The sequence below is a fragment of the Dipodomys spectabilis genome, unplaced genomic scaffold (assembly GCF_019054845.1).
Source record: "Dipodomys spectabilis isolate Male_0828 unplaced genomic scaffold, ASM1905484v1 ptg000043l, whole genome shotgun sequence".
Lineage (NCBI taxonomy): Eukaryota > Metazoa > Chordata > Mammalia > Rodentia > Heteromyidae > Dipodomys > Dipodomys spectabilis.
The window spans coordinates 15,052,429-15,077,071 of NW_024870720.1; the positions used below are offsets into that span (position 1 = coordinate 15,052,429).

Sequence of the window (24,643 nt, forward strand, 5' to 3'; positions counted from 1 at the left end):
AAGTCATTAAAGAGAGACAGCTTGCCATGGGCCTGTAAGAAACAGATTTGCACTTTTTTTTTTTTTTTTGCTAGTCATGGGGCCTGAACTCTGGGCCTGGGCACTGTCCCTCAGCTCTTCAGCTCAAGGCTAGTGCTCTACCACTTGAGCCACAGCACCACTTCCGGCTTTTTCTGCTTATGTGGTGCTGAGGAATCGAACCCAGGGCTTCATGCATGCAAGGCAAGCGCTCTACCATTGAGCCATCTTCCCAGCCCCTGCACTTCTATTCTTGAACACGAATCTGCTTTGTGCCTTCTTCCTCAGCCCCTCTGACTTTATTTTCAGCCCAGACCCCCTGTGGTAAACCTGGGGTACCCTCTGTAGGGCATGTGCCCAATAAAGAATCCATATGTACTCCAGCCCAGGCCATCTCGAGATATTTTATAGGCACACATAATTGTCTGAAATATGGAATTGGAATCACACATCCTCTATCCATTTGAGTGTTGGAGGGCTGAATCTGGGGGGGCGGTTGGTGGGGTAGCCAGGCCTTTGGAACACTCGCTGTCCTCAGCAGATGCAGCGACTGTTAGAATGGAGGCCCATTCATAGACCTCCAGGCTAACGGGCTTTTGCGCAAAAACGGTCGTTGTTCATATAAGGGGCTACTGTGGCTCCTCTCCGGGCTCCACTGAGCCCTCCCTTTCTGATCGCATCCTATTCAGAGCCTGCTTTTCTTTTGCAGGGCCGAGCCTCATCTTCTGCCAGGTTTCATTACCCTCCATCCTTCCAAACGAAAATGAAAAGGTTGTACAGCTGAATTCGTCTTTCACTCTGAGATGCTTTGGGGAGAGTGAAGTGAGCTGGCAGTACCCCATGTTTGAAGAAGAGAACCCCAGCGTGGAGATCCGAAATGAGGAGAACAATAGTGGCCTTTTTGTGACAGTACTGGAAGTGGTTGGGGCTTCAGCGGCCCACACGGGATTGTACACTTGCTATTATAACCACACTCAGACAGAGGAAAGTGAGATCGAGGGCAGGCACATCTACATCTTTGTGCCGGGTGAGTGGGATGGGCTTCCTGGACACCAAACTTCATCTCTCTCTTTCTCTCTCTCTCTTCATTAAGATCTAAAATTGTAAACCTAATAAATATTTGTGGAGGGGAAATTTGAAAATATTGACCACAGACATTTATTGTTATTTGACATAAGGTCTCCCTATGAATTCCAGGCTGGCCTTGAACTTGCCATCTTCCTGCCTTAACCTCTTAAGAGTCAGGATTGCAAGTGCACTCCACCATGCCTGGAAGATACAGAATAAAATCAAGATTGTTGGCAATGTTATTATTTTTATTTTTTGGTTGGTCGTGGGGCCTGAACTCTGGGTCTGGGCGCTGTCCCTCAGCTCTTCAGCTCAAGGCTAGTGTTCTACCACTTGAGCCACAGCGCCACTTCTGGATTTTTCTGCTTATGTGGTGGCTGAGGAATGGAACCCAGGGTCTCATGCATGCAAGGCAAGTGCCCTACCACTGAACCACCTTCCCAGTCCCGGCAATGTTATTATTAAGAAATAGACATGTTTAACATTTCAGAATTGGACTGAGTTTTGAAAATCATCTTTTTTTATAGCGTGTTTTAATTGGTGTGCAAAAATGTGAAATATACACTCATTCAGGTCAGTCAGGTTCAATAATTTTTATATTAAGTCAGATACTTTACTCAGCGATGGGTACAGAAGAATGAATAGGTAGGCTTTGTCTGGGATTACTTTATAGTTCAAGCACAGTAGATCCTAAATAGCCACCTAAATGTTCAGATTTATACAAATCTGCATTTGTGTGTGTGTGTGTGTGTGTGAACACATCACCATACTGTAGCTTGAGCTCAGGGCCAAACTCTTGCTTGCCTTTTTGTGCTCAAGGCTGATATTCTACCACCTGAGCCACATCTCCATTTTAGGATTTTCTCTTCCTTCTGGCTTTTTGCTGGTTAATTGGAGATAAGAGTGTCTCAGATTTGTCTGCTAGATTTGCTCTGAACCTTGGTCCTCAGATCTCAGCCTCTTGGGTAGCTAGGATTACCAGCTTGCATTTACTGTTGGCGAATTGGAATGGGTTTCTTTTTGTCTTCTTAATTAAAATTTAAAGAGAAAACCCCATGGGAACAATCCTGTCTTGTGTTCTCTGAGTGGTGGATGCAAGATGCCATGAGGTGCACAAGGGTTTATTAGGGGAAAGGCCTGTAGAGTAAGGAGAGAGGAATCCTATGGAGGTGGGAAGAGCCACATGACTCCATAGTAACTTGTTGAAGGCATAGATGTCCTTAGACTGCTGTGCTACCCAAGGAAGGTGTTGGATCCCAAGCCTATGGACCCCAGTTCTATTTAGCTATTGGCAGGAAGCATAGCTGGGGAGCATGACCTTAAGCTGAGATGGTTTTCAAGGTCAGACCTTAGTCAGTTAAATCCTTTGTGATTTATAGGATACATAGGATTAACAGCTACACTAATTTCAGACTTAGCCATGATCATGGGAAAATCTGGTCTACCTCCTACCTTGACTTCACTGTGGACTGTCCTGTAATTCTGTAGTTGGTTTCTATCTGGATGTATTGTCTCTGTCTAGGACATTGTTCATAGGACCCTGACTTACTTAACCACTGTGTGGTTAGTGCATGATGACTTAGAAGATTATTATTATCATTATTATTTTTTTGGGGGGGTCCGGTGGTGGGGCCTGAACTCTGGGCCTGGGCGCTGTCCCTCAGCTCTTCAGCTCAAGGCTAGGGCCCTACCACTTGAGCCATAGTGCCACTTCCGGCTTTTTTCTTTTTGCTTATGTGGTGCTGAGGAATAGAACCCAGGGCCTCAGTCATGCAAGGCAAGCACTCTACCACTGAGCCACCTTCCCAGCCCAGAAGATTATTATTTTAACGGAATGCCTGGGATGATATGTTAGGAATATGGGGCTCTATATTTGAACCCGAATTAACTGTCAGGTTTGTTGAAATCTTTACTAACACTGTTTACAAATTGGAAAGTGGACCAAATTTGAGTGATGGCAATTAACCAAACTGTTCACAATGCTTTTGTCTTTGGGTATCATGGTTATTTTGGCTAGGGTAAGGTAGGGAGGTCTTACAAAACAACACGTTTGCCTTCCTTTCTCAGCTTTGACTCAGCTCCTCTTCGGGAGCTCCATCACTATGGGCCTCTCCGGCCACACGTGTTTGTGTGAAAGCCCTCTCTCAGAAGGGGAAGCGATTTAGAATTTCATCTTAACTTCACCCATAATGCTACTTAGCTCCCTTCAGTGAAATTCTAATTCTGGACAGCTGTTTTCCTTCCTGTACAAAGGATGGTGGCAATGTGGGCTTCTTATGGGTGAGTCCTCAAGTTCTGAGTCATCTAAACTAGTCTGAAATGGTTTCCCACTTGACCTGCAACATAAACATCACCCAAGTGGCTCCTGAATTGCCCCACAGGGACCTTTTTGTCAACAGCCATGAAACCCAGGGCACTTTTTGGAGTTTGTGCTTGAAACAAAGTACTACTTACCACAGTGGATTAGGTAGTGAGCTCTTTGGAGAGGCAAAAGTCAGGTTGTGGAATTAAAGCACGCTTGGGGGGAGGGGGTGTCAAACTCAGTCCCTGCCGCTGCCCTTCACTCCCAGCTTTACGTTATTACTTGGGAGCTCATTTCCAGTAGATTCCTGGCCTACTTTTTAATAAGACTGGCTATATGCATTAGGGTTTTCTAAAAGCATTTCATAATGTAAGAATTATGACCATGTCCTTTGGAACAGAGTTGAACTCTATTCAATTTTCCATTTTCCTTCTTAATTGCGTACATTTTGACTTGGATTCCTGGCTAATAATTCTCTATTTCTCAGCATTTTTTTTTCATTAGGTATAGGCAGTAGAATATTATTGAGACTTGAAAGGCTCCTGCTAGCGATTACAAGTTTTCTGCTAGCTGGATGTTGGTAAGGATAGCTCTTCAGGATCTGTATATAAATGTAAAATTCAGCCCAGCAGTGCTGGCTGGGGGCGTGGCTCCTTGGTTGAGAACCTAGCAAATGGAATTAGCTGCAATCTCCAGCAAAGCAAACAATGAACAATAATAATGTCAATGGGATCATCCTTCTGCATGTATATGTGAAGGTGAAATGAATGTCTAATAGAAAGTCTTCCTCTCCTTTTTTTTTTAAACCAAAACCACAGACCCGGATGTAGCTTTTGTGCCTCTGGGCATGATGGATTCTTTAGTCATTGTGGAAGAGGATGATTCTGCCATCATACCTTGTCGTACCACTGACCCAGAGACTCCAGTGATCTTGCGCAACAGTGACGGGCTGGTGCCTGCCTCCTATGATAGCAGACAGGGCTTCAACGGGACTTTCAGCATGGGGCCCTACATCTGTGAAGCCACTGTCCAGGGGAGGACGTTCCAGAGCACTCAGTTCAACGTCTATGCTTTGAAAGGTATGTGCCCCTTCTCTTTCCTTCTTTAAATAAGAGTAACATAGAAACGAGGAATTCTTTTCATTTGAATCACAGTCACTGGAAAGTGGAGGTGTGGAGTTGTATACAGACTAGCTGACCTCTGTGGCTCTAATAATTCTAGGATTAAAGCTTGCTAAAGGCTAAAGCTTGCTTATCCATGTGAGCAAGTTGGTGGGTTGACTTCAAAATACTGTAAGGAATTCTTTGATTGCATAATAAGCCTCTTACTATTGGGTTCATATTTTTGATTACAGAAACCCTGGAAACAAACACACAACCCAGGAGGTCAGATGCCTAGATTATGATCATTAATTTTTTTTTTTAGTTATTTTAAGAATTAAGTGATTTCAATCGGTCTCTTTGATCCACGTGCTTTAATCTAGATGGGAAAGTATGACAGGTGTGGGGGTGGAGCTGGCAGATACCTACAGAGCACTTGCTGTGCATGGAGGAATAACAGCAATAGGAGTAGATCATTTAGCTCTTTATTTATTTTTGGTTAGTCATGGGCTTGGGTTCTGGCCCTCAACTCTTTTTGCTCAGAGCTAGTGCTCTACCGCTTTGAGCCACAGCACCACTTCTGGTTTTCTGGTGGTTAATTGAAGATAAGTCGCCTGGACTTTTCCTGTCCAGGCTGGCTTTGAACCATGATCCTCAGATCTCAGCCTCTTGAGTAGCTAGGATTATAGGCATCAACCACCAGTACCCAATTCATTCAGCTCTTAATTAGGGTTTTACTTTATGCCAGACATTGTGTGAGGTACTGAGAAAGTGCTAAGAGTAGCTGAAGCGGTGTGGAGGAGAAAAGAAGGTCTGGGCCAGGAGTAAAGGGCCTAAAGTGGTGTTGGCCAGGAGTGGGGGGTGGATAAATACATTATTAAGTATACCATTCTATGAGGAATTCAAATGTGTGGGGGGATTCTGCTATGTTGGAATTCATTTTTTTTAGTGTTACCATATGGTATTCCTATATGATAGCTCCATGCCAAGTTATGTAGACCAACTCAAAAATCAAGGCTTGATCAGAATGGTTTGCAAAATATTTTTTTTTCAGAATTTTCTTAAAAAATACACCCAAACCTTATATGATCCTAACGATATTATTGAGGTATTGAGATCCTTGTATTTTTTTGTTTGTTTTCTAGCCACATCAGAACTGGATCTAGAAATGGAAGCTCTTAAGACTGTGTATAAGTCAGGGGAGACAATTGTGGTCACCTGTGCTGTCTTTAACAACGAAGTGGTTGACCTTCAATGGGCGTACCCAGGAGAAGTGGTAGGTACCCTCAGAACTCCAGGGGGCCTGGAGCAGGTGTAGCAGGACTAAGATGACCTTTTGTGTTCAAGGTACCTGTCACTGAGGGGCATGAGCCAGAGCCTCTGCAGACCTCAGCTTCTATCTGTACAAAGAGCACACAGACTTTATGGCCTCCTATAGGGCCTATTAAGGCTCCTTGATCAGTGGGACAGTCTGAGATGACCGCCGTGGACTAGGCCTTCAGAAAGACATGCAGATCCTTCACTGAGCCTGCTTTTTCACAAGTCAGAAAGGAACAGGAAGGTTTTATGGCTCCAAAACAGCAAGCAAAATGTTAGAAGATCAAGAAACGATGGAGATGAAACATTTGCCAAGTGCTGAGGCAATCCTTCATTCTCATTTCTGGCTTCCATGCCTTGCGGTTCTGAGGCATAGCATAGTGTTAATTTTCCATCCTTCTTTCTTCTTTCTTGGTACCCAGAATTCTCTGCCCCTCCTGTTTTGCCTCCTGTGGACCTGGCTCACCTTCAGTGAGCCAGTATCTCTGTTATCATTCAGCAAAGAGGCAGTGTGGATGTGCATCCATGAGAGATAGAAAAACGTTTTCCAGCCCCAAACCCATGCTGTTTGGCCCACAAATATATCATCTTGGTACTATTTTATGAAATTTTTTTTCATAACAGCAATGCAAATTTATCATAGAAGCTTCCTAAAATCTAGGGAAACAGAGAGAAAGCTGTTTTCCAAAGCATCAATGGTTCTGATTTAAGGAAGATAAATGCTTACAAAATACATACATAAGTGTTTAATAATAGATATTATTCTTTTAAATACGTTTTTTATTGTGAAAATACTTCACAGAGGGGTTACAGTTTACATGAGCAAGGTAATGAGTACCTTTCTTATCAAGCATTGTTGCCTCCTCCTTTGTTTTTCCCCTACCATCCCTTCCCTCCCAGTTGTTGTGATATTATTCTTTAAGGAGTACATTGGTAGGCCTCTTCTTCAGCAATGTAATAGAGGCACCTCACTGATGTCATTCAAACTTTGCTTTCCTTTATTTATTTTCTGATTTAAAATGTTGTCTTTTCAGTGCTAGGGATTGGACCCATGACCTTACATATGTTATGCATGTGCTTTACCACTAAGCTACATTCTCAGTCCATTGTCCTTTTAAAAATTTGACTTTCTAATGACCTGGATTTTTTTTAGCCCTTTTAGTACTTTAGAGCAGCTATAGGTTTACAGGAAAATGGAGAGTTTCTGTGATTTTCCCAACTAACTCCTGCCCCTATATACATGAAGCCTCCCCCATTTCTGAGTTCCTCCAGCATGGTGTATCTCTTGGATCTGATCAGATTGCCCGATCACATTGACAGATCTTTACTCTCCAGAGACCAGTTTCCATTAGGAACCACTCTTTAAAAGACAGTTTTCTTCTCCTCTATGTAGAAAGGCAAAGGCATCACGATGCTGGAGGAAATCAAAGTCCCGACCATCAAATTGGTGTACACTTTGACAGTTCCCGACGCCACCATGAAAGACAGTGGAGATTACGAATGTACTGCCCGCCAGGCTACGAAGGAGGTCAAAGAAATGAAGAAAGTCACCATTTCTGTCCATGGTACATTCTGCTTTCTAAAATGTCAGTCATCCATGCTGCTCGGGATCCGAATGCAGTGATGATTGTGTATAACAGAAACTTCCGTTCTATGCACAGAGAAAGGGTTTGTTGAGATCAAACCCACCTTTGGCCAGCTGGAAGCTGTCAACCTGCATGAAGTCAAACATTTCGTGGTGGAGGTGCAGGCCTACCCCCCTCCTAGGATATCCTGGCTGAAAGACAATTCAACTCTGATTGAAAATCTCACTGAGATCACCACTGATGTGGAAAAGATCCAGGAAATAAGGTAAAGAATGCCTTTCCCAAGACTGCCTTCTTAATGTGTGTCTTCCCAGACAGACTGATGATGGTTATATGCAAAAAGTCTACCTAGAAAACAGCAGTCTGGGGCTGGGAAGGTGGCTCAGTGGTAGAATGCTTGCCTTGTGTGCCTGAGGCCCTGGGTTCGATTCCTCAGCACCACATAAGCAAAAAATAAAAAGCCGGAAGTGGCGCTGTGGCTCAAGTGGTAGAGTGCTAGCCTTGAGCTGAAGAGCCCTTGAGCTGACAGCGCCCAGGCCCATAGTTCAGGCCCCATGACCAGACCCCCCCCCAAAAAAAAAAAAAAAAAAAAAAAAAAGAAAACAGCAATCTGAGTTAAAACCATCTTTTGTAATAACATTGCCATGAACTAATAATAACATGTTGGTAAGTATTTAAGGATTAAATGAAAAGAAAGAGTGGTAGACTACTTTCACCTCTTAGTGAGGTAAGTGGGGAAGTTTTGGGTAAGTAAATCCTTGGCCTCTATTTCTTCATTTATAAACTAGGGTGAGGGATACTTTATGTTCTTCAAGGCAAGATACTGGATCACATGAAACCTTGAGGTCACTCGCAGTAACCTGTCTTTCCTTTTTCTCCCTCCCTCCCTCCTTCCCTCCCTCCCTCCCTCCCTCCTCTCCTCTCCTCTCCTCTCCTCTCCCGTTCCTTCCTTCCTTCCTTCCTTCCTTCCTTCCTTCCTTCCTTCCTTCCTTCCTTCCTTCCTTCCTTCCTTCCTCCCTCCCTCCCTCCTTCCTTCCTCCTTCCTTCCTTCCTTCCTTCTCCTCCCTCCTTCTTTCCTCTTCCCCTTCCCCTTCCCTTTCCTCTTCTCCTTCCCTTTCCCCTTCTCTTTCCCTTTTCTTTCTCCTCCTTTCCCCTCTCCTCTTCTTTCCTTTCTTATGCTGGTACTGAGGCTTGAACTCAGGGCCTGGCACTATCTTTTAGCTTTGTTGCTCAAGTCTTGTGCTCTGCCACTTGTGCCATTTTTGCTTAGAGCTTTTTAGTGGTTAATTGGTGATAAGAATTGGTGATAAGCATGGACTTTCATGCTTGTACTGGCTTTGAACCATGTTTCTCAGCTCTTGTTCTTTTGAGTAACTAGGATTACAGCTTGCTGTTCCTCCCTCCCCCGCCTCTCTCTCATGGTGCTGGAGATGAAAACCCCCAGGGTATCTTACATGATAGCACTTTAGGACTGAGCGACACCATCAACCCCTGGTGTAGTTTTATGGTATGATTAAATATAGAAATTAGAAGATAGAGGGCCCAGTTAATTAACTCATATGTCCTTTTCAGAAATCTTCCCAGGAAAAATAAAGTTAGTCCTGTATTTGAAACCTGCAGGAAAGGGGACATCAGAACTTTCCCCATCAGTTCACTTAACTCTAGGATTTACTTTCTTTTCGCTGAACTATATTTTCCACATCTAATAATTGAGAAGAATTTTGTGTGATTATGGTGATAAGAATTGTGTCCAAGACATAGAATTTTATATCCTCTATAGAGCAATGGTAGAAAATGAAAAGGATGCTGGGTGCTGGTGGTTCATGCTTGTAATCCTAGCTACTCAGGAGGCTGAGATCTGAGGATCACGGTTCAAAGCCAGCCCAGGCAGGAAAGACCATGAGACTCTTATCTTCAATTAACCACCAGAAAATGAAGTGGCGCAGTGGCTCAAAGTGGTAAAGCGCTAGCCTTGAGGTGAAGTGCTCAGGGACAGAGCCCAGGACCAGAGGTCAAGCCCCATGACCAACACCAACAAAAATGGAATACTGAATCTAAAAGGTCCTTCTTTTCCTTCCTTCCTTCCTTCCTTCCTTCCTTCCTTCCTTCCTTCCTTCCTTCCTTCCTTCCTTCCTTCCTTCCTTCCTTCCTCTCCTCCTCCTCCTCCTCCTCCTCCTCTTCCTCCTCCTCCTTTTCCTCCTTCTCCTCCTTCTTTCTCTTTTGTGGTGCTGGGGATGGGACCCAGGGAAGGCCCCTAGCATGTTAGCAATTTTTCTACCATTGTGCCACACCCCAGCCCTAGGAGGCCTTCTGGTGACATGAAATGAAGATACACATGAGGTGGGCAGCTTTCCACTAGGAACTGTGAAGGCCAAGAGGAACAGGATAATCCTGGAATAGCTGCCTGTTCATATGGTCTAAACAAGTTCTGCAGGCTGCAGTCAGTAGCAGTGACAAATCAAGCTCGCTAACTGAGTGGGTTTGGAAAGCTGACTTTTCCAGTGATTCCAGAGTCCTTTAAAGTCTTTTGTATGATTAAAAAAATTCTTTACCACATAGTTTTTGTATCCCTATTGTGGGACAGATATAGTGAAGGGATATTTGGAGTTAAAACCAGTGGTCCCACAGGCTGAATATACATAGATAATATGTATCACAGGATCATTTGGTCACCAGCTGCCAAGTGTGCCTGAGAGAGCTCTTAGGAATTCTAGTCCCAAAGAAAATCTAATATGGTGCAACCAACAGGAAAAGTCAGCCCAGTCTCTTTTTATACAGGTCCTTGGACCCAGTATTTGCAGAATGGTTTTTGAGCCTAGAGAATACTTCTCTACATGCAAACTCACTTAATGAATCCTCAGAATTATTGTGTTTGTACACAGTAAACACACAAAAGGAAACAGGCCAGGGACAATTCAATAATGCCCAACATCTTCCCAATGACCAACGCTCTTCTTCACAATTCCATTTGCATTTGTTGTCAATTGTGATGTTTTACAAAGGACAATCAAATGGGAACATATTATCACACACAGCAAGCCAAATAACCATGTATACTATATGTAGGAAATTTTTCAGGAAAACCTATTAATAAAAGTATGAAGAAGTGTCTTTTTTTATAATTTACCTTTCTGAGTTGGTGGTGGAATCCCATGCTTTACAAATAAAATCAAGCAAGAGGGGCTGGGAATGTGGCTTAGTAGTAGAGTGCTTGCTTAGCTAGCATGTATAAAGCCCTGGGTTTGATTCCTCAGTATCACATAAACAGAAAAAGCTGAAAGTGGCACTGTGGCTCAAGTGGTAGAGTGCCAGCCTTGAGCAAAAGAAGCTCACGGACAGTGTTCAGGCCCTGGGACTGGAAAAAAAAAAAAAGAATATCAAGCAAGAAGAAGATGTGAGGAAGAAACTTCCTTCTATTCCTGATCCCAACTGTCCAGTTATCTGCTCCTCTCCACAGAAAAACACGCCTGTTAGTATCACTAGGTTCTTATGGAAGCTTCTAGTGTTTCTTTAAGCAAATGCAAAAAAAAAAAAAAAAAAAAAGCAGGACTGTTGTATCCTTCACTCCTGTTCAGATCAACATAGAGTACCCTCATTCTCCTCAACATTCCATTGTTTGGCAGAATCATCTAAATGACAGTTATGGAAAACAGGTATTTTGTTTAAAAGTTAAGAAGTCATGGATTTTCTTTAAAAAAGAAAAGCTGTGGGCAGTGTCTATTCCTATTTCTAAGTGAAGTCTTGCCACTGATAACTCTTGCAGATGGTCTTTGCTTATCTCAAAACACCTGATTTTCTTTGGTGTTCAGATTCAGACCTTCAATACATGGGAACTATATTGAGAAGTGCAGAAAAAGAGATTGATATAAGAAAAAAAATTACAAAAAATGGAATTCAAGTTGAAGATGATAATTGAGTTTATTTAGTTATTGCTTACTCAAAGTTCTCTTCTTTGAAGGTATCGGAGCAAATTAAAACTCATCCGTGCTAAAGAAGAAGACAGTGGCCACTATACAGTCATAGTTCAAAATGAGGATGATGTGAAGAGTTACACTTTTGAACTATTAACTCAAGGTATGTAAAAGTGTACAAAGGCAAGGCCAGCTTTCAGAATGGCTGTCTCCTAGACAGCTTGGCATTCCTTTCCCAGGCTGTGGAGGAAAACAACACTTAACAGTTGGGAGTGGAGATGACACATGTCAGGGACAGCTTTGTTGTACCTACAGATGCAGGGAAAAGTTGAACATTCCCAATCCAAAACTCTAGAATGCTGCAAAGTCTGAAACTTTTTGAGCACAGATGTGGTGCCGCACAACCCGATACCTGACATCTAGGGGTGGGTCACTGTGAAAATGCAGGGACACACAACTACTGAACAAATTCATTTCCAGGATATGTATAGATGTATTCAGAGGAGAACAATGGAAGGATGACAGTGATCAAACCGACCATGCCCACACCAATTTTAAAAATTGCTAGACTCTGGTGGCTTATGCCTATAATCCTAGCTACACAGGTGGCTGAGATGTAAGGATTGTGGTTCAAAGCCAGCCTGGGTAGAAAAGTCTGTGAGAATCTTCCTTCTAGTTAACCCCCTTCCCCCCCTCCAAAAGGTGTATCTATATAAATGAATTTAATATTGAGACTAGGTCCCATCTCTACAAAGTATCTTATTGTGTTTATGAAGTTTTCTAAACTCGGAGATTATCTGAAATCCAAAGCATTTCTGAAATTTTTTTTGAGGTGCTGAGGATTGAACCCAGAGCTTTGCACATGTTAAGCAAGTGCTTTTACTACTGAGCTCCAACCCCAGTCCAAAACACTTCTAATCCCTAGTAGTTTGGATGATGGATGCTTATCCCACAATCCAGAGGGTTGGTTACTCTGAATGCTATGAGTGGGAATAGCTTTCTTAGGTCCTATTTGTGCCTCTAGTACTGAGAAGGACAAAGTGATGCTTTTTTGGTCCAGATGACCTTTGATGACCTTCAGCCATCTTGGATGATTTTGCTTAGCTTCCCATGCTGATATTGCAGAGTGGTCCCTGCCTGAACAGAGTGCCTGGGTCTGCTTACATTCAAGTTCAGCATCTATTCATACAATTCCTCTGTGGGGCAGGTGCTGTTGTAGGTGGGCGCTTGATCCTTAAATCTGTGATAGAAGTATTAACCTATCTCTCTAATTTATTTGACCACAGATTATTTAAAAAAAAAAGAATCTTTAAAGCCTAATAATGTCTCACAGATGCTGCTTTAGATTATACTTTAGTTGAATCCATTAGTCAAATCCTAAACTGTAATTCAATTTAAAGACTCTCTTTGTCTGTCAAGCCAAATGACCATAGGCAATTTTCACTTTCCTCATTCTGGTTTTAAAATATCCCAGAAAATCCTCCTAACCAAGCATGTCTGTTAAAGTAGGACTAGTACTCAGACAACTGGTTCCAGATTGTGGTATGAATGCCACATCTTCTGAACGTACATGTCACATAAGTCTTCATAAATTCTGGGATACCAACTGCCCAATTCTGACCTCTTTCTTTCCTGTAGTGCCTTCCTCCATTCTGGAGTTGGTGGATGATCACCATGCCTCTGGGGGAGGACAGACTGTGAGGTGCATGGCCAGAGGTGTCCCTCTTCCTGACGTTGAATGGATGATCTGCAAGGACATTAAGAAGTATGTAAAGCAGAGGTCTATTATTCCTCTGTACTCAGACTGCTCCCTACTTGACACAAAGGACTTCAAATGCCTGCTATTTGTTTGGCTGGCCCTTCTATGTATTTGCAATTCTTATTTAGCCTAAGGCTCATGCTACTCATAAACTATAAGGAAAGGCTCTGAATGTAGACTCCAGTGTCCAGTCCAGTGTGTGTGTGTGTGTGTGTGTGTGTGTTCATAAAGAGCTGTAGGGAGAAGACCCATGGCTTTCTTTGGTTCTCAAAAAGATGAATTTTAAGAACCACTGTCCCCAGAGGGTTTTTCATACTGCAGCCCAAAGTTTTTACATCATAATTCTTACTTGGTACACTTTGCTTTGGTGGCTAAAGTGGCATGTGAATCTAAATGAAAACAATTTCCTTGTGACCAGAGACTCCCTCTATTCTGCCTTACCTCTCTTTTGCTCTCCCTTTTTTTTTAAAAAAATGAGATAAGGTCTCTCTATATTTCAGGTAATCGTGGAGCTCAAACTCTTCTTTCCTTAGTCTCCTCAGTGCTGGGATTACAGGCATGTTCCACAGTACTTAGCTAGATCTTTAATTATTTTTAAATTAATGTATCTTAATTGAATAAAACAATGGGTTTCATTATGACATTTTTGTATATGTATCTAATGTATTTTGATTATAGTCCTGCTAACCCTCTTCATTTCCCTCTTCCTCTATCTTCTTAAATGGGCATGAGTGCTCTGGGTTTCCTCTTCCCCATGGTTACTGTTGTGTCCAGAAATCTGCTTCTCCCTAAAGGCTGAGATTCTTGGTCCTACCTTCCCCTAAGGCTAAGAAATGATGGCATGATGACTCTAGGTCTTAAAACTCAATCCAGGGCTCTCCCAACTCTACTGACACCTAAGAGGCCCTTCCCAGTGTGAGTGCTAGGAAGGGAGGGTGATAGATTTTTTTCAAGGATTAGATAGTTGGGATTGTCAAACAAGCTTGATGTTCAATTGCTCAGCTTGTTCATATGCTCAAGATTTAGAATCAGTGGTTTTCTCTTTATTGAATTATGTTGAGTTTCGCCCCCTTCACAAACAGTTAATTTCAGTTATTTAGTTGGGTGTGTACAAATGAATCTACTGCTCACATAACAAGAGAGACAACCTGCAGTATCTACAAGTGTAGGTCAAGAAATAGACAAGGTCACAGATGTGTTCTTCACAACTCCCAATAATTGGCTCTATTTTTATGTCCTTTTCCTCTCTAGATGTAACAATGAAACTTCATGGACATTTCTAGCCAACAATGTCTCTAATATTCTCACGGAGATCCATCCCCGAGACAAGAGTACTGTGGAGGGCCGAGTGACATTTGCCAAAGTGGAGGAGACCATTGCAGTTAGATGCCTGGCTAAGAATCTCCTTGGGACTGGGAACCGAGAGCTGAAGCTGGTAGCCCCCAGTAAGTTGCTCACCAGTCAGGACAACACCAGGCTATCAGCTGAGCCCTGCCTTCCTCAGGTGGACCCAAAGACCTAGATAGGGCCCTATAGAAATGAAGGTCCCAAGTTAAAAATTCCACTATGAGGGGCTGGGAAGGTGGCTTGCATGCATGAGGCCCTGGATTCCATTCCTCAGCACCACATAAGCAGAAAAAGCCGGAAGTGGCACTGTGGCTCAAGTGGTAGAGTGCTAGCCTTGAGCTGAAGAGCCGAGGGACAGTGCCCAGGCCCAGAGTTCAGGCCCCACAACCAAAAAACAAACAAAAAACAACACAAAGGTTCTGAATACCAGAACCTTCCTTGGAGATTCACTCACAAAGCTGCATTTTGGAGAAGCCCCTGAGAATTTTGCTTGTTTAATAATATAGTGACTGAGTTTCTAGTCTAAACATCCCTGTGTGTGAGGAGACACTTATTTCATTTCTCCTTATAACAGGTGGGACAGGTTGAATTCTTCTTTTTCTTCTTTTTTTAATGCTGGTCCTGGGGTTTGAACTCAGTGCTTGGGTGCTGTCCTTGAGCTAGTACTCTACTTCTTGAGTAGCTAGGATTATAAGTGTAAGCCATGGAGATAGATCTCAGTTTTAAAAAAAATATAATTTTATCATTATTAAGGAGCTGTACAGAGGGGTTACAATTCCATAAGTCAGTTAATGAGTACAGCTCTTCTTAGACAGTGTCACCCCTTCCCTTTCTCCCAGTTTCCCCCGTCTGTCCTTGTCCACCAGATGCATAGTTCATTTTATACATAGTATATATTGAATGCCATGACTTAAATAAATTGAATAAATGGAACCCAAAGGAATAGGAAAAAATATAATCTTTCAAAAAATAAGTTTTGTAATACAGCTTATGCAGTAGAAGTTTCTGCAAAATCTCTCTCATCGATTAGTCTTTATTGTTCCTAGTCATACTCTATTTAAGAGATGATACTTGGAAAGTATTGATTTCCTGGATTGAATTTGGCCCCTTACTTTTGCCAAGAGAGAGTTGTATGGTTTGGCAGGTGCAGGTGTTTGTTTGCAAGATGGTATTGTCTATTCCTCCAGTGAACAGACAATTCTCACACTTCCCCTCCACCACTGAGAAATATCCACCACCCCCTTACTGTGTATCTGCTGGAAAAATATCTACCATACCTATTTCTTTTTTGTCTCCCAGCCCTACGTTCTGAACTCACGGTGGCAGCTGCAGTCCTGGTACTGTTGGTGATTGTGATCATCTCACTGATTGTCCTGGTTGTCATTTGGAAGCAGGTAGGTATTTTCTCAGAGCATTGAACATCTTCAAAGCCAGTCAGAATGAGAATAGCAGCCATGTTCAGGGCTTGGCCCAGAGAAAGGGCCCAGGGATGCCAGGTAGAACAAACGGCATTGGTCCTTCCTCTGTCTCGTCACTGTCACTGCTGCTGCGATTGAGGATTTGGTGCCTTGAGATCTTTGATAACTTACCAACTTTCTGTTCTGGTTATTTACAGAAACCAAGGTATGAAATTCGCTGGAGGGTCATTGAATCAATTAGCCCCGATGGACACGAATATATTTATGTGGACCCAATGCAGCTGCCTTATGATTCAAGATGGGAGTTTCCGAGGGATGGACTCGTGCTTGGTAAGATACCACCTCCCAAGACTCAATTCTTGCTTGTATACCTTACTGTTTCCAGGCCTGGGTCACATTAAGGGATCTGAGCTTTGCTTTGTAAGGAGAATGGAACAAAAATTTTCTAGCAGAACAACTTTCATCTATTAAAAAAAATGGTGGCAATATGCCTCAAACTTAGGGCCTTGAGCTCTTGTTAGGCTTGTTTGCTCATGGCTGGTACAGGACCACTTGCATCCAGTAATGTACTCTGCTGGTTAATTGAAGATAGAATCTCTTAGATTTTTCTGCATAGACTGGCATCAGACCAGTCTTGGTGGTCCTCCATATAGACAAGATTACAGGCATGAGCCATTGGTGCCGAGCTAAATATTTCCATCTTGAAAATGAGTTGCTTGGAGATGAAGGCAGGGGTATTTAGGGATAGAACACATGCCCAGCCTTGGGTTCTACTCCCAACACTACAAAATAAGAATCTCAACTAGTTTGGTGGTATATATCTATAAACCCAGCCACTTGGGAGGTAGAGATCAGAAGAATCATAGCTCAAGTTCAGCATGGTAAAAATATTAGAGGCCCTCACCTTATCAAAAAAGCAACCATGGTGTTGCATGCCTATAATTCTAGCTATATCTGAGACAGAAGTAGGAAGATGGCAGTCTTCAGCTAGCCTAGTTAAAAATGTGAGAACTTGGCCAAAAAATAAAACAGAAAAATACACATATGGTTTAAGTGGTACCATGTCTGTCATAGAAGGCCCTAAGTTCAAACACTAGTACTGCCACACGCACATAAGGGGAGTTAATTGTATCAAAAAACCACATACCATAACAAATTACATCCAAAGAAAATTTTATAAAGGGAGAAGAGAATATGAGAAGCCTGACAAAAAGATCAACCTTTGAAAATAATCCAAATTAAAAAGGAAATTCTTTTTTTTTTTGGGGTCCGGTCGTGGGGCCTGAACTCTGGGCCTGGGCACTGTCCCTCAGCTCTTCAGCTCAAGGCCAGCGCTCTACCACTGGAGCCACAGCGCCACTTCCGGCTTTTTTCTTTTTGCTTATGTGGTGCTGAGGAATCGAACCCAGGGCCTCAGGCATGCAAGGCAAGCGCTCTACCACTGAGCCACCTTCCCAGCCCTATTTCACTCATTTCATATTTTGTCCTTTATACTTAGAATTAGGGGCTGGGAAAGTGGCTCAGTGGTAGAGCGCTTGCCTTGCATGCATGAGGCCCTGGGTTCGATTCCTCAGCACCACATAAGCAAAAAAGAAAAAAGCCGGAAGTGGCGCTGTGGCTCAAGTGGTAGAGCGCTGGCCTTGAGCTGAAGAGCTGAGGGACAGCGCCCAGGCCCAGAGTTCAGGCCCCACGACCGGACCCCCCCCTCCAAAAAAAAAAAAAAAAAGAAATGAATGAAATAGCTACAAAGTATACTTTGAACCAGTATAGAAAATTCTGGGCAGCCGGGCGCTGGTGGCTCACGCCTGTAATCCTAGCTACTCAGGAGGCTGAGATCTGAGGATCACGGTTCAAAGCCAGCCCGGGCAGGAACGACTGTGAGACTCCTATCTCCAATAAACCACCAGAAAACTGGAAGTGGCGCTGTAGCTCAAGTGGTAGAGTGCTCGCCTTGAACGGAAGAGCTGAAGGACAGCGCCCAGGCCCAGAGTTCAAGCCCCATGACCGACCAAAAAAAGAGAAAATGCTGGGGACCCATAAGGAATTCCTTGGATATGGAATACAAGATATAAAAATATACGTACATTTAAGATCAAAACAGAAAAATAGCTAAGTCAGCTTTTAAAGATTTAAAATATTTTCTTCCTGGGCTAAGAAGAATGCATGAAGTTCAAGGGAATTTTGTTTTTGTTTTTCAAATTACATTCTGAACGATTGAAAACAAGACAAAGGGAAATAAAAGTTAGAGCTCGAGGATGTTCACAATGAATAATCTCACCAAGTACAGTTATATTTTAATTACCTGCCTACATGTCTCATTCCAGAACACTGCAAGGTGTAGGTTTAAATAACTCTCTAAGAATAAGTCATCCTTGTGGCTTCCAATTTCAAATGCTTATACTTAAGCTTTCTTTATTATATTTTTACCACTGTTTCCCAAAAAGGGATGAAGCGCTTATAGAAGTTAAAAAGTAATAAAGTATGGGGTGCAGGGGAGGCAAGGCCAAACATCTCTGACAGGCACTGCTTTGGGTTTGTGTTTCTGGGTGAGGTCAAGGTGTTTGTAGGGGTGACTTATATGGGTACAGGTGTCAACAGCAGACCCAGGGAGTGGCCAGTGCTGGCTCTGAGTGTCCCTTATGAGCTGGGTCATTCCCTACCTGGGCTGCACATGGTCAAAGTTGGCCCCTGGAATATGATGGGAGCTTTAGGGTGGGCTTCACCTTCTCTTTTCTTTTTCTCTGCATGAGGGAAAGGCTTGTTCTCAGGGCATGCTTATAGCCCAGGGTTGAGGCTCTCTGTCAGAGGCAGCCACAGCTTGAAGCTTTCATTTGTGCATTCCATGCAATCAGTGACTGTTCTGAAGTATTGCCAGTGGTTAAGGATTTATGTTATGCAAAGGATGCTTCTGTTTGCACGCAGAAAACAGAAGGGTAGAGAACCAGGGTATTTGGGTGGAAGCCACAGAAGCAAGTGCAGAAGAGCCCAGGGCCTGGCCCGCACCTATAGCTGGGAGCCAATGTTCGCACAGGGAGGGCCACCCCTCCTTTCTCCCGTCTGTTTTCCTTTCCATTGCAAATGTTATTTGACAAAAACAATTACACTAATTTCCTCCCCTGTGGGCTCTATTCTCTTTCTGACATGATGACTTGGAGGAATAATTAGGCTTACTCAATATGGGCAAAACACCCATTCAGCGGGGTACCTCTGAGTGCTGGCTGCACTCAGAAGCTGAGGCAAGGCCTGGGGCTGGCGTGTGTTCACTGTTCCGCTTGTCTGCAGGTCGGATCTTGGGGTCTGGTGCATTTGGGAAGGTGGTTGAAGGAACAGCCTATGGATTGAGCAGGTCCCAGCCTGTCATGAAGGTGGCAGTGAAGATGCTCAAACGTAAGTGCTGCTGGCTGGTCCTATTTTGAACAGACAGCTACTAGACAGTAAATTTAGGATTGCAACTGGGTTCATTTGACTGTGTGTGTGTGTGTGTGTGTGTGTGTGTGTGTGTGTGTGTGTGTGTGTGTGTGTGTGTGTGTGTGTGTGTGTGTGTGTGTATGCACATGCACATGTGCTAATACTGGGGTTTGAACTTAGGGCATTGCACTCTCCCCTGGCTTTTTGGCTAAAGGTTGGTGCCCTACCACCTGAGCCACACCTACACTTGTTTTTGTTGGTTAATTGGAGATAAGAGTCTCATGGACTTTTCTGCCCTGGCTGGCTTTGAACTATGATCCACAGATCTCAGATTCCTGAGTAGGTAGGATTAGAGGCACGAGCCACTATTGCCTAGCTGGGCTCTAGGTTTTATATGTATTTAGATTATTTGTCGATGAGGCTGTTTTCTTTTTGATTGCTATTGTCACTCATATTTTTGGAAATCAGGAGTTGTTATTTCTCTGGTAGCTTCTTTTTCCCCTAAAGACTATGGAGTAGTCATTAGAGTCTAGGCTGAGTGGATCTTCTGCTCTTCTCCTAGACTCATCAATAGAGTCACAATTTTTCTGTGAATGAGAAGTAGGTAGTTCAGTTAAACTGATACATGATTTATTTCTTCCACAGCCACAGCCAGATCCAGTGAGAAACAAGCTCTCATGTCTGAACTGAAGATAATGACTCACCTGGGACCACACTTGAACATCGTGAACTTGCTGGGAGCCTGTACCAAGTCAGGTAGGCTCCCTGACCTGCGATGAGAGTTGGCATGAGTTGTGTGAATTGGCAATTCTCCCCTCCTCCCCTCACCACCCATTCTTTAGTGGAGTCCATTAAATTGATAGAAACTCACTGCTTTGGAGCAAAAGCTCTTGACTGTCCACACACAGCAATTCGTGGCCTTTCTGTTCCTCTCCTAACTGATTTTGGTCTCCACAGGCCCTATTTACATCATCACAGAGTACTGCTTTTATGGGGATTTGGTGAACTATTTGCATAAGAACAGGGACAGCTTCCTGAGCCACCACCCAGAGAAACCAAAGAAAGAGCTGGACATCTTTGGATTGAACCCAGCTGATGAAAGTACACGAAGGTGAGTGTGAAAAGAGACACTGCTGTGCCATTGACTTACAAACCTCACAAATGAAGAAAACCCGTGTCCTTCGAGATTCTGTGTCATAGGTAGCAAGACTTAGATTCTAGACCGTCTCTGTTCAGTCATCCATGACTGCGTGGATGGATGCATGATGTCTGCAGGTGTTTTGGACATCATATGAGAAAGCTGTGCTGACAGTCTTGAATGAGAATCAGAGTGAGAGTTGAAATCATTTGAGGAGCCATTCTGCTATTTATATATAATCCATTAGGATGTGTAAAATATATCTGTGGTCAGCGATGCCTGAGTTTTTATAGCTTGAGGATCTCCAAGCTTGAGCTATTGCTCCTTGTTGACTTGGGCCTATAAATTAAGCCAATGAGAGTGTTTCCAAACAGAAACTTGTAAGTGATTGTAATGATCTATGCATATGAAGTCCTGTAAGATCAGAAAGGACAATGAATATACTTTGTATTACATTACTTAATGGACACCAGTTATTTATTTATTTATTTATTGGGTGGTAGGATTGTCTGCCCAAGCCATGGGGCCATATGGTTTGAGTTGAAAGATAGAAAGAGTAATGACAGAGTTAATGTCATGGATTTCCTCAAGTTTTCAATATGGTGGACTTAACACTCTATAAGTCTTTGGGAACAGAACCCTCTGTCTTCAGTGTGGTTCTCCAGGAAGTCTGTGTTCCTGCTGACAGGAAGTGTGGAGGAGCAACACTGAAGACAATTTAGGCACATCAGTAAAGAAGGATTGTGGAAGCAAACATTTGTGGAACCCAGATATTCCCGCAACGTTTCCCACCTTTGTCAATGGGCTCCCTTCTTTGGAATGTTCAGGAAGGTGTTTCCTTGCCCAAGAATTCATTATGCTGGCAAAACCTCTTTACTCTCATAGAATAGCTGGATTTGAGATGACTGTGTATTTGTGCAATTGATTCCTGCTCATCTTCCAGCCTCAACCACTTCATGTGAAGGGTACATACTGATTTTGCTTCTGCTCTACCTGTGACCCCCATGCCTTTCTCAGTATCTGCATATTATAGGTACCCAAATCAGCATCTTCTGATCCATCCGCTGGGTGCCCTCTCCAGAGGTCACCCTGGATAACATTGCTTCATCTGTTTTTACAGCTATGTGATTTTATCTTTTGAAAACAACGGTGACTATATGGACATGAAGCAAGCTGACACCACTCAGTATGTTCCCATGCTGGAAAGAAAAGAGGTGTCTAAATACTCAGACATCCAGAGATCGCTGTATGATCGGCCAGCCTCCTATAAGAAGAAATCTATGTTAGGTAATAGTGTCTTTACTCACTCTGGGTATTCTGATTGTCTGGTGGTTGAATATGATGTTAAGACTTCTCAGAGGAAGTTGAACAAGGATGGTGGAACTCATGGAGCCCATGGTACCTATGCAGGACGGGCTGGGTGTGTGGCTCAGAAAGAATACCTATCATTGCAAAAATAACTAAGTAAACAAATAGATTCATGTGATCTATTTCTTAAACTTTAAATGTAATTAATTTTTCTCCCATCACTCATGGGGCTTGAACTCAGGGCCTGGGTGCTGTTCCTGAGCTCTTTCGCTCAATGCTAGCGCTCTACCACTTTGAGCCACAGAGCCACTTCTGATTATCTGGTGATTAATTGAGATAAGAGTCTCCAGACTTTCCTGCCTGGAATGCTTTGAACTGTGATCCTTAGATCCTCAGATTTTAGCCTCATGAGTAACGAGGATACAGGCATGAGCCACTAGTGCCCAGCAAAATTTATTTTTAATACGTCTTTCTTTTTTCTTTACATGTCTTTTTACATTTTTAACAAATGAAAATTGTTTTTTAAATGCCCTTGGTAAAGTTGAATGCTGGAAATCTTATTTTTTTGTTATTGTGGTTTTAAAATTTTTAAAAATTGTTATTATAAAGGTGATACACAAAGGAGTTGCAGTTACATAAGTCAGGTAAAGAGTACATTTCCTTGTGAACAATGTCACCTCTTCCCTCCATTTTGTGTGTGTGTGTGTGTGTGTGGCTGTGTGTGTACTTTTCTCAAGCTTTATATGATTCTGCTATGTGTGCAGTAATTCTTGCTTTTAGCTTTGCTAGCATCCAATGTGGTAGATGCTGTAGAGTAGACAACTTGAAGTTGTATTTCCTGACAAGTTTTTGCATTGACTGTTGTTTGAAGACAGGTCTGTCTGTTTTCAAAACAGAGGCGTATGTGGTGTGGTTGGAAGTATTTATGAACTCCAGGGTAGTTACCTAGCTGGAGGCATACCAGAGGGAGCAATGTTGAGCTGTCAGGAAAAGTGATTTGGAAATCACTAAGGTGCTCTGAATGCTTCCACGAGCAAGGTACAGCTCATTACAAAGAAAAAAAAAGAAAAGAATGTGCCTGTTTTGCAAAGCTCAGTACATAATACTATTTTCCATTTCTCCAGTTCCAAGTTCCAGTCATTTTACCTTGCCAAACGGGTGAACTTCCAAACACTTTTTAGTTTACCCAGTGAGAGCCATCAGAACCAGCATTTCCTCTCCCCTCCCATATGGTTAAAAATAGTTTATATTACTTCCTAGACCGCACTGTGGACTGAGTCATGCTCGAGCCCAGGCCCTGTTGGCAGGCAGACCATGGTTTTCTGGCCTTCCTGTATATAGCTGGCTGAAAAAAAATGTGAATGGTGAGGGCTGCTTTTCACTCCCCTGAAAATTCTCAGAAAGGATTGAGAACTGCTGGCTGAGATTGCCGCCTTCTTCGAAAACCCTGGGGCCTGTCCAGATGGCATGAGTTGGGAAAAGTAGATTTGTTGCACACAAAAGGAAGTCCATGCGAAAGGATCTGTAATGGTAGTTTGCTGCGTCTTCTGTTTAATAGACAAATTATAACCACAGTACCCTGAGGGCAGCTTTAAAAAGAAAACCAATCAACCCCTAGAAACTTGGTCTTTGTGCCAATAGTAAGGGCTTGAACTCGCATTCCTGTTTGGCTTTTTTTGCTGAAGTTGGTGCTCCTGAATCAATTGAATCACACTTCTCTTTCTGGATTTTTGGCGGTTAATTGGAGATTAGAGTCTCATGGACATTTCTGCTTGAACTGGCTTCAAACTATGATCCTCAGAGCTCAGTCTTCTCAGGAGCTAGGATTATAGGCATGAGCCATTGGCTTCAGGCCAGAACATTTTTTTCAAAGTGTCTTCATTTGTGATGGAAAAATTTAGTGTGTATGTGTGTGGGTTTTCAATATGGCTGAGGCGACGGCTAAGGTAGAAAAGAGAAATCTAAGGGGCAAACAACAAAAAAATTCTGTGTGTGGAGATTGGTTTAGATTGGGCCTAGGACTATAAGTGTAAACATGTGTGTGCATACACAGCCCAGTATGTTTTTCTGCATGCAGGTTCAATGTTGGTTATCCCAAAATGCCTGAAACCAGCAGTTTTGGATTTTTTTTTAGAATTTGGAATGTTTACCTCTACATAATGAGGTATCTTGGGAATGGGAGTCAGGTCTAAATACAAAATTCATTTATGGTTCATACATGCCTCATGCACATTGCCTGATGATAATTTTATGCAATATTTTTACTGTGTCTGTGTTTTGACTGTGAGCTGTCACATGAGGTCTGCTGTGGATTTCTAAAATTTTGGTGTCACATTGGCATTCAATAAGTTTTGGATTTTTGGAGCGTTTTGAATTTCAAATGTTGGGGCTAGGAATACTCAACTTGAATAAATTTCTCTTTGAAGAGAGACACGTTTTGTTATTTATCTGTTTATTTACTTATTCATTTGCAATGCTGGGATTGAAACCAGAGCTTCATGCCTAGGCAAATGGCTCTACCATTGAGCTGTATCCTCAGCCCCTCCCTTGGCATAGTGTATGTATTTCCTTGTGAGGTATAAAAACTCTTAGGAAGTTCTTGGGGAAGTGGTCTTTGGATGAGCCTTTGCAGGTTGCAATCCAGCCCCGTGTGGGTTTGGAAAGCAGGGAGGTCCCATGCCGTCCTCCAGCGTCAATGCTTTTCATTCTATTTCTGCAGACTCGGAAGTCAAAAACCTCCTCTCAGATGATAACTCAGAAGGCCTTACTCTGTTGGACTTGCTGAGCTTCACGTACCAAGTGGCCCGTGGAATGGAGTTTTTGGCTTCCAAAAACGTAAGTTCAACAAGGCACAGACCTCTTTAGAGGTGACCAGTGAAGGTTGTGTGGAAAGGGACTCTAGGGGGTGATCTTGAGTAGCAGGGGTAGTAACTGCTTCTCACCTACTTCTCTTGATTTCTTCC

The 24,643-nt window shown here is 42.9% G+C and overlaps 1 protein-coding gene across 1 annotated transcript in view; it reads left to right on the forward strand.

Moving 5' to 3' along the window:
- Positions 1-24,643, forward strand: part of Pdgfra (platelet derived growth factor receptor alpha) — a 44,420-nt gene that overhangs the window by 10,370 nt on the left and 9,407 nt on the right. The window contains exons 3-17 of the mRNA XM_042678398.1: positions 728-1,045; positions 4,207-4,467; positions 5,634-5,764; positions 7,199-7,370; positions 7,467-7,656; positions 11,350-11,465; positions 12,941-13,067; positions 14,313-14,506; positions 15,708-15,802; positions 16,024-16,156; positions 19,109-19,213; positions 19,880-19,990; positions 20,192-20,345; positions 21,493-21,659; positions 24,400-24,515. Coding sequence (XP_042534332.1) covers positions 728-1,045; positions 4,207-4,467; positions 5,634-5,764; positions 7,199-7,370; positions 7,467-7,656; positions 11,350-11,465; positions 12,941-13,067; positions 14,313-14,506; positions 15,708-15,802; positions 16,024-16,156; positions 19,109-19,213; positions 19,880-19,990; positions 20,192-20,345; positions 21,493-21,659; positions 24,400-24,515 — 2,390 coding nt within the window. The remainder of the gene's footprint in view (positions 1-727; positions 1,046-4,206; positions 4,468-5,633; positions 5,765-7,198; positions 7,371-7,466; positions 7,657-11,349; positions 11,466-12,940; positions 13,068-14,312; positions 14,507-15,707; positions 15,803-16,023; positions 16,157-19,108; positions 19,214-19,879; positions 19,991-20,191; positions 20,346-21,492; positions 21,660-24,399; positions 24,516-24,643) is intronic.